The sequence below is a fragment of the Cricetulus griseus genome, assembly GCF_003668045.3.
Source record: "Cricetulus griseus strain 17A/GY chromosome 1 unlocalized genomic scaffold, alternate assembly CriGri-PICRH-1.0 chr1_0, whole genome shotgun sequence".
NCBI lineage: Eukaryota > Metazoa > Chordata > Mammalia > Rodentia > Cricetidae > Cricetulus > Cricetulus griseus.
In genome coordinates this window covers 197,339,731-197,349,978 of record NW_023276806.1, presented here as the reverse complement: position 1 = coordinate 197,349,978, position 10,248 = coordinate 197,339,731, and the positions used below count along the sequence as shown (strand labels likewise).

The 10,248-nt window shown below is 39.9% G+C and overlaps 1 protein-coding gene across 2 annotated transcripts in view; it reads right to left on the bottom strand.

Annotated features, from left to right (window-relative positions):
- Window positions 1–325: 325 nt before the first annotated feature.
- The window catches only part of Tmem209 (transmembrane protein 209), a 29,538-nt gene continuing 19,615 nt past the window's right edge, over window positions 326–10,248 (bottom strand). For both annotated transcript variants that reach the window (XM_027391400.2, XM_027391399.1), the window contains exons 11-15: window positions 9,484–9,581; window positions 7,995–8,109; window positions 7,493–7,590; window positions 5,661–5,734; window positions 326–928 (exon numbers count right to left, since the gene is read on the bottom strand). In XM_027391400.2, the coding sequence (XP_027247201.1) occupies window positions 874–928; window positions 5,661–5,734; window positions 7,493–7,590; window positions 7,995–8,109; window positions 9,484–9,581 (440 nt within the window). In that variant the 3' untranslated portion in view covers window positions 326–873. The remainder of the gene's footprint in view (window positions 929–5,660; window positions 5,735–7,492; window positions 7,591–7,994; window positions 8,110–9,483; window positions 9,582–10,248) is intronic.

Sequence of the window (10,248 nt, the reverse complement as noted above, 5' to 3'; positions counted from 1 at the left end):
CCTGGAACTAGCTCTTGTAGACCAGGCTGGTCTCGAACTCACATAGATCTGCCTGCCTCTGCCTCCCGAGTGCTGGGATTAAAGGTATGCACCACCACCGCCGGCTATTTCAGTCTTAAAGAAGGGATGACACCCAGGTTCAGGCCCCAGCACACAGACACACAGATACACACACAGACAGACACAAATACACATATGCCCCTTTTCCCCAGTGGGCAAGAAAGAGGTGCTAATCAAAGTATTAACAGTTTTCTTGATGTCCTTAGACATTTAACTAAACCCAAAAGTTTTAATTTTATCAACTAAATTTAATGCAAGTGTGACCTTTCAAGATGCCAATATTATCAAATCTCTTTTAATATAAAAAAAAACCAATAGGGGGCTGGGGAGATGGCTCAGCAGGATTAATTACTACATCACTTTGAAATTAATTTCATATCAGCTTTAGGCTGACTTGCAGAACAGTGGGGAAATATAGAGATACAACAAAGAAAACTAGCAAGGTTCATTTTGAGCATTTACACTACTACACAACAACGAAATACAGTTTGTGATGGTGAAGGATGAAGTGTTGATTCTCACGGGGTTACAATGGAGAGGCGTGTTTGCTTTCCCCGAGGGAGGGGACTGTACTAGTTTATATCCCAGGGCTGTAGTTTTAGAGTCATCCAATGGAACTACTGTTCCGTGCGGTAGAAGACACAGGAGTTGTTACGTCATAAGAAGCTTCCTAATAGTTGTTCTTGTTACATCTAACAAGTCTGCAAAACACACATCCTATTTCAGAAGAGGCGCTTACTGGGAGATGCTCAGCTTCAACTTCTTCCAGGTCAATTAAAACCAAAGTCCAAATGTTTGGGAGTAAATAATGGACTACTCTCCAAAAATCCATAAAATATTCACACCAGAGAGCCCAAGATTAACTCTCCTACAAAGAAAGAAAAAACAGTTTTAATAGAATTGCTTGCCCAAGTATCTAAGGCCTGGTTCTAATAAAACCGACAATCAGATAAAATAAGTATCTGTTTAACTGGTGACAGCTGAAGTGATTCAGCGGTGTAGCCTGTCACACAGCTTAGCAGGTGAGTTCAAGAATGGTGACGACTCTACTAACTGTATTTAAAAGCTATGTTTAGAAAAAGTAGGTTTATGGGGTGCTAAAAATTAATTTTTCAGTAACTTTTTTTTGAGACAGGGTCTCTCTATGTAGACCAGGTTGGCCTCGAACTCAAAGATCCTCCTGCCTTTGCCTCCCAAGTGCTGGGATTAAAGATGTGTGTCACCAGGCCTGGCTAATTTTTCAGTAGACTTAAAGAACTACATCAAATGAGAAAGCTAACAAAATATTTTAATTAGATTACAGTGTCAATTAATTTTTTAAAATAGAGGATATAGAGATGCTAGGCCTTGGCCAAATTAGGAATTTATGATTAGTAGGGATCTCTGACAAATGCTGGCCATGATGGCACATGTCTTTTAAGCTCAGGGAGGCAGAGGAAGGCGGACTTCTATCAGATCAAGGCCAGCCTGCTCTACAAAGGGAGTTCCAGAACAGCCAGGACTGTTACACTGAGAAACCCTGTCTCAAAATAATAACAACAATAAAAAGATACTATGACCAAGGCAGAGAGCATTTCAGAGGATTAAGAGTCCATAATCATCATGGCAGGGAGCATGGCTGCAGGCAAGCAGCCTCAAAGCCAGCTCCAAGTGACACATTGCCAATTCCTGCCAAACAGTTCTACCAACAGGCAACCAAATATTCAAATATATGGGCCTATGGCGACCATTCTGTAAGTTTGTATATGTGCATAAATTATACATCTTAACCTATGTCATACTGTGTACGATAGAAAGACAATTATATTCCAGAATAGTGTAACTGTAAGAGTATAAGGGAAGAAGATGGCTGCAAAACCCAAGCCACCCAAGCTGAAAACCTGCTGCGCCTCAGCTGAAGTGCTGGAGGACTGTAATACTTCTGTTAGTCAGAACTATGAGGTGTGATTTCAAAACATAAAGTCAAAAAGTTTAAGTGGTTGTCTTTGGGAAATAGTAACTGTTCATTTCAGTCATCAACGTTTTGCCCCAAGTTTTATTTAAGTCATTCATACTCTTAAATTGTAAGATGGTAGTTTTTGTTTTTTGTTTTTCAAAAGACTGGGTCTTAACTGCATAGCCTGTTGCCCTGGAACTCTCTCTAATAGCTTAAATCCACAATCCTTAGCTGGGAGGTTGTGGCGCACACCTTTAATCCCAGCACTCAGGAGGCAGAGGCAGGTGATCTCTGTACAGAGTGAGTTCTAGGACAACCAGGGCTACACAGAGAAACCCTGTCTCCAAAAACAACAACAAAAACCACAATCCTTCTGCTTCAGTCTCCAATGCTGGAATTATAGGTATATATCACCAAACCTGACCTTAACTGCTATTTTTCAAAAAGCATTTTAAAAGATTTATTGTTTTATTTTTGTGTATATGTACACCATGTTTGCTGGCCCTTGGGGAGGCCAGAATAGGGTATTGGATCTCCTGAAGCACTGTGAGCTGCCTGGTTTGCATGCTGGGAATTGAACTTGGGTCCTCTGGAAAAGCAGCAAGTGCTTTTAATTTATAAGCCAATTGAAAAAGATTGATACTTTAAATTTTTTTTCTTCTTCTTTGGTTAAAAAAAAAAAAACCCAAAAAACAAAAAACAATACAAGGGAGGATGAAGAAATGGCTCAGTGGGTAATGCCCTTTCTGTAATTGCGAAGATTCTCAGCGTTCCTGTAAAAGCCAGTTGGACATGGCAGCCTTCCTGTACCCCAGTGTGGACAGGGGAAACCATGGGAAAGCTGGTTAGCTAGCCCAGCCAAATTGCTGAGCTCTAGTTTCAAGTGGAAACCCTAATACACTGGAGAGAATGATGGAGGCAAGTGTACAACCTCAATTTCCGGTCTCTACACACATATGTGAACACATACACACACATGCACATATACCACACATATATATACATGCAAACAAACATGAAGTAAAAAAAAGGGGCTAGAGAGGTGGCTCAGAGGTAAAGAGCACTGACTGCTCTTCCAGAGGTCCTGAGTTCAGTTCCCAGCAACCACATGGTGGCTCACAACCATCCCTTATGAGATCTGGTGCCCTCTACTGGTGTGCAGATATACATGGAAGCAGACTGTTGTATACATAATAAATAATAAAATCTTTAAAAAAAAATAAAATAAAAACATAAAAATTTAGGGTGTACTTGAGTGGTAGAGAAATTGCCTAGCCTGGGTTCAATGCCCAGAACACACAAAAACTCACAGATAAAAAGAGGAGAAAAGCATGAATTATATAAATTCTCTTTGGCCTTAAATTACTGCTCAATAAAGGTTTCTTATCTTTTTTTTTTTTTTTTTTTTTTGGTTTTTGGAGCCAGGGTTTCTCTGTGTGGTCCATGCTGGGGATACAGGTCGGTAGACTACTCAGCATGAATGAAGCCCTGGACTCACTGCTCGGCAGCATTGCTAAAACTGACCCAACAACCTACGTCCTCCCAAGCTAAAAGCTCACCATGCATTTAAAGCATTCTCAACCTAATTCATCACACGAAAGCAGCCATTCAGTGGCCAGGCATGGTAGGGTACATCTTTAATTCCCCCGTATTCTGGAGGCAGAGGCAGGTGGATCTCTGAGTTCAAGGCCATGACAGCCAGGGCTCCACAGAGAAAACCTGTCTCAAACAAACAAACAAAACCCTAGCCTTTCAGAAACACTAAGTAAAATCAATGTTTTTTGTACTTAAATTCTAATTTTTTCTCTGTGTGTGTTGTACTTGTTTGATTGTATGTATGTACGTACGTACGTACGTATGTACGTATGTATGTATGTATGTGTACTGTGTGCATGCCTACTACCTGTGGAAGGCAGAACATGGTGTCAGATCCACTGGAACTGGAGTTAAGACACTTGTAAACCACCATAGAGGTGCTGGGAATTTAATGCAGGGCATTCAGGGCTCTTAACATCTCCAGTTTCAACAATGATTTTGTATATTAACAATACAATTTCATATTTCATTCTATATATGCACATACATGTTTATAATGAAACCTTACTGGAAATTTTAGAAAAAAAATGTACTTACTGATAATGACAAATGCCTAAGACACATCATAAAATTAAAAGTCAGCTCAAACAGCGTACATTTGGGTGTAATTCATTTTTAAACAGGGTAAAAGACACCAACTCATCCCTCCAGGTAGTCTGGGTACTGAAAACCTGACAGGGTCGGCACCTTGCTGGAGATGAATACAGAGGCTGAGCAGAAAGGTATTCTCATTTTCTGGTGTGCACTGTTATTTCCACATTGAGCATGAATCATTTTTGCAATTGAAAAATAATGAAAAACCTTCTTAGATGCTTTACACAATGATTTTCTTATTTAATCTTTCTTATATTAAAAATATGATGCAAGAAGTGAACAAAGGGTTGGTGGGATGGCTCAGTGAGTAGCGGTACCTGCTGCCCAGCCTGATGACCAGAATTTGATCCCTGGTACCTATGTGCTAAGAGTGAACTGCCTCCTGCAAGCTGTCCTCTGACCTCCACTCTTGTTCCTTGGAGTCTGTGCTCTCCTCCCCACCAAACTAACAAACATAAATGTTAAAAAAAAAAAAAAAAAAAAAGCAGAAGGTGATAAATGTTTCTATCTGTTTATGAGTTTCTGCTCACATCTGCTTTAATCTTTACATGAAATAAATACATCTGGGCCAGAGCTTTGTTTTCACTAAGGTGGTGCATTCCACAAGTCGTACAGCCTGGTGCCGTGTGCACACACTGCCTTCACCTTTCCAGCTGACACCCACACAGCCATATCCAAAGCAGTACTCAGTATGCCAGCAGTACATTCGTGCAAGCAATCTGATACTCATTTGCCCCTTAGGTGTCTCAGTTCCGACAGGCCATTCTCTAAGTACTCAGTGGCACATGTGCCCTCTCACAGAGGCGTGCCCACTAGAGTGGAACCAGCCACAGATGTCCTCTGAACCAAGCACTTCCCTCGACATTTCATTAGTTTTAGGTCCTTGTTATGACAGCTGGATCCCAGAAGCTAAGTTTTCAGACTCCCAAATCAAACATTCCCAGATTTCCCTAGCCTCGGCAGTGGTCCACTTATTTCAAACAGTATTTGAAATACTGAGCACTGAATCATCCACATGACAATACAGTAATTTTGAATTTGTAAATAATGTGAGCTTCATTACTGAATTCATAAACAATTTCAACAGATTATTTTTCATTCCAATTAGCAATATTTTGGAACGGGTACAGACTAGGCCCTTTGGAAGTATACAGACTTTGTGGAATGCTTTGTGTCTAAAATGGAATGGTTTGGAAAGCAGACTCCAAGTTTCTGCTTTATATTTTCAAGTGGCAAGAGTCTGATTTTTACCCTATTTCAGAGATGTTCCCTAGGGGACACAACTCTGGATAGCATCCAACTGACTTTAGCAACAGGGAAATGGACGTTCTGAAGCCTTAATGAACTAGACACTGCTCTGGAATTCTGTCCACAAATCTTTTTGTATATGTGTTGCCTCCTGCAGAATCTTTTAACATAGAAAGAAAAACTGGAGCAAAATTAAGTACTTAACTTTAAAATCATAAATACCTACCCAAGCATTCCTGACTCTTTGGTCTTTATGATGTAAAGGAACATCAGCAATGTATGAAACATGTTATTTCTGCCCTAGAATCAAGACAAAAATAATGATTTAAACTAAAAAGATTCAGTCATGTAGCAAATGCAGACTAATTTTTCATAATTCAGAGTTTTATTCATAGCTCCTACTGTGTCGAGTCAGACAAGATCCATGGAACATAGAACTGACTCTGGAGCAGTAAAGGCAGAATGACAACTGAATATGGAGTGTGATGGGGTAGCAGGATGCCAGAGGAACACAGAGAAGGCTCTAACCTAGACTGCAGAGGCAAGAAATGGCTTCCTAAATGCAAGAACGTTAAGCAGACCTGAAATATGAACAGAAAGCTGGCAGCTTGGGTGGGGTCTCACACGGGCAGAACCAAAGTGGGCAAGTGGGCAAGGGAGAGCTTTTCTGACATTGATGGGTCCATACACCAAACAACATGCTCTATCCCCCACAAGAGTGCAAGGAGTCACACAGCTTCTGGTTATACTTCATATACACTATAGTTTGCCCTTAGTGTATAAAGAACACGTTGAACGATTTTATCGGTAAGGACAGCTAGGCAATGTTTTACCGGCTCTGAAATCCAACTATTGTATGTAAGTGCTGGGCTACAAAATCCCTCTACTGATAGATCAAATTTTACTTGACTTTGGTTGTTTGGCTTAGGAATCTGAGGCTAAATGAATTTTACAAGATAGTGTTTTTCTTTCATACAAAAACAAGGGATTGGCATGAGTAGTGACAGGAACCTCAACGTCTCAAAATACTCACCTTACAAAAGTAAAGTTAATTAAATCAGAAAGAAGTGAAATGACTGTGTCTGCTGAATCTGATGGAGGTAATTATAGTCAACAGCTGTATATGGAGGTACCCACTTGAAATCCTAGAAATTGGGAAACTGAGGCAGGCAGGACTGAACACTGGAAGCCAGCCTGGACTAGATGTCGTGACCCAACTAGAAGTCAACAAAAAGCAATTACTATTGTAAAATTCCTCAGTAAAGATGCTGATTTAAAAAAAAAAATTACAAAGGTCTGAGGCCAGCCTGGTCTGCAAAGCCAGTTCCAGGACAGACAGGACTGTTACACAGAGAAAAACTGTCCTGAAAAAAAAAAAAAAACAACAAAAAACAAAAAACAAAAAAAACCAAAAACCAAAAAATCAAACCAAACAAACAAAAACCCTCCACCACAACAATAAAAAACCCAACCAACCAAAACCAAAATCAAAAAGCAAAACCAGAAAGAGCTGGAAAGATGGTGCACATCGTTAATCTTAGCACTCAGGAGGCAGAAGCGAGAGGACCTCTGTGAATCTGAGGCCAGCTGGGTCTACATAAGGAGTTCCAGGACAGCCAGAGCAGCACAGTGAGACACTGCCTCACACAAAATAAGACACAAAACAGAAAGCCCCAGGTAAGTGTTCGAAGGTAACCTGACAAAATGTTAACAGTGGTGGCTTTTCAATGCGTGGTTTTCTTTACATTCCCAAATGAAACACTATTGCATTTACAGTACACAGAACACAAAACTGTGTGCTGTCTCACACAGGTAATCCCAGCCCTTGAGAAGCTGGTGTAGGATTACTGAAAAACCGAGGCCAGCCAGGGTTGCAAAGTGAGACCCCGCCTCAAAAATAAACAAAAAGATTCCATTTTTAAATGTTACCAAAATGCCATCATGACATTCCCTAGCAGCAAGTTCTTTAGGGCTAGGGATACAGTTCAGTGGCAGAACACCTGCCCAGCATACATGAGGTCCTGAGTTCAAACCCCAGAACTGAAAAGAAAGAAATACCTTTGGCAGATTGTAGACATGTCGCTGATAGATTAGCTCATAATGTGGAGGGTTGACAGCACTCTGATAAATACAAAACACATTTTCATTGGTAACATCTGCAAAGAAAATAGGACATGTTAAGAAACTAAACATGTGTGGGTGATAGGCCTAGATGTTTGTGATTTGGTTTGTGTTGTGTTAATAAATGTCTTATTGGAAAAAAAAAAAAAAAAAGAAACTAAACATGGCCCGTTGGTGGTGGTACACGCCTTTAATCCCAGCACTTGGGAGGCAGAGGCAGGTGGATCTCGGGAATTCAAGGTCAGCCTGGTCTCCAGAGTGAGTTCTAGGACAGCTAGGGCTACACAGAGAAACCCTGTCTTAAAAAAAAAAAAAACCCCAAAACCCTAAACAACAACAAAAAAATCCCCCCCAAACAAAAATAAAACAAAACCCCAACAACATCAACCATAAAGGAATCTCAGGTGACAATCTCAACATGTTCTTTTAGGGTTAGTACCTGGTTTATTTGGCGTCTGAACGAAGTGCTGAGAAGTAAATGTTTTCCCATCAGGGTACTTAGGGTGTGGAGGTAACCTGGAATCAAGGTAGGTGCAAAACACATGCATGATGATCTGAAGATAGAAAACAATTGTTCCAAGTTAGAACGGCACAAATACAAGTCTTTGAAACCATCTGTACTTATGAACTTTCCCTGTAGACCAGGCTGGTCTCAAACTCAGAGATTGGCCTGCCTCTGCCTCCCAAGTGCTGGGGTTGGTTAAAGGCATATGCAACCACCACTCAGCTAAAAATTTCTTCTTATAAGGGAAAGAAATTTACTTAAATCACAAAAGAATTTAGTGTGTTGCTAAGTAAGGCTAAGCTTATAGTTCAAACAATCCACTCCATGGCTGGTCTCTAGCAACCCCTAAGAAATTTCACAAAATTGAAAAATATATTTGCCATCATACCAAGTTAATCTTTTAATGGGAAATTTTCCCTTTCAAAATTGAAAAGCATTAAAAGTTTGAACATGGGGGGATGGGGTGGGACAATTTAAACACCAAACTTAACTTTATCTTCATTTTTTTTTATAGAAATCCAAAAAAAAAGCAGAACATTCCTCCTCCCTCACTCTTGTGTGCATGCATGAATGTGTGTGTGTGTGTGTGTGTGTGTGTGTGTGTGTGTGCATTTCAAGACTGTACCTAGAGTCTCAAACATATTACGCAAATGTTCTGTCATAGATCTATACATTTAGCCCTTGTTAATTTTGATATAAGGCCTCATTAAGTTATTCAGGTTGGCCTTGACCTCATTCTGGAGTAGCCCAGGCAGGCCTTGAACTGAACCTACAATCCTTCTGCTTCAGCTTTTTAAGTAGTAGGGATAACAGGCCTACACTTGACCTGGCTCCTTATTTTCTGTGAAATAGAGAATTTGCAACTATGCAGTTGACAGCAAAACCAACAAAATCTGCATACATTCAATTCTCAATTTGAATATCAAGATCAAAAATTAATTTTCATGTAAATACTTAATACAAAAAATAGCACAATTTTGAAAAAATAACTTTAAAGCTCTTTGATTTGGTATGATGGTAACAGTTTTTCCTAAAGTAATACTCCCACTTAAGAAAAAATGTGTCATAATATTCTTTGCTGCATTATTTAACACAGAAAAGCAAATTCTTTTCCATTACCACTTTATCCATCTTTTAAGCCCAATACAGAAGAGTTAAACGACGTTGCATAAAAATGCTTAACCATCACAAAAGCAAAAAAGGGAACAGAACAGGTGAATCTGCACAAGAGTTCCTGCAGCCATGTTGAGGTACTTGAAAGAGCGGCCACCACCCGATCAAGCAGACAGTCTTCACAGAGGCTGGGCAAGATGCTGATGGTACTCTAATCGTTATTTTCCTTTCTAGTATTTTGTGAGGGAGAATAAAACCATGTAAATATAGTAACAAATTTAGCAGGCTGAAAAATAATGAACAAACGCACAGCAGAGTCGGTGGGCAGGTCTGTGTCCCACCTGCGTCCTTTGAAATCTCCACCTCTGTTCCACCGGAAGGAGCTCATACAGCCTCCCTGAGAAAGCTCTGTGAAACAAAAGTCAAAGTGAAAACAATGAAGACATACTTTAAAAGGAAAGAAAGAGAAAACAAACCAAAAAGAGAAAACTACAAGATTACAGGAGGGAAAATACAGTGTTGTAAAATTTTACCAGAATATCCTCCAAAAGAAACCTAAGATACAAAAGTTAAGCCTCGCTACAACAAACCAGGTAATACCAAAATATGGAGTAATCATTGCACAGTTAGTACCTCTTATTCGGGCTGCTGACATAGAAATTTTAATATGTGAGAACTGTGTTGTAGGTATGTAAAGTCATGTTCTTAGCAAAAAACATGCTGAAAAATAATGGCAACTACAATGTAATCTCAAAAAATATGTGTGTATGTATACACATGGAGGGAGAGCCAAATATGGTGAAAACATCTCTCTGTTCACTGTAGGTGTCCAGAGACTTTTACTGTAGCCTGGAGATGTGGCCCATGCTTTAATCCCAGTACTCGGGAGGCAGAGGCAGGTGGATCTCTGTGAGTTTGAGGCCAGCCTGGTCTACATATTGAGTTCCAGAACATCCAGGGCTATACAGAGAAACCCTGTCTCAAAAACCAAAGATACTCACTGCATTTCATTTTGTTTTTTGTATTTTGATGATACCTCATACACATATTATGAATTTTCAACTTATATATGTAC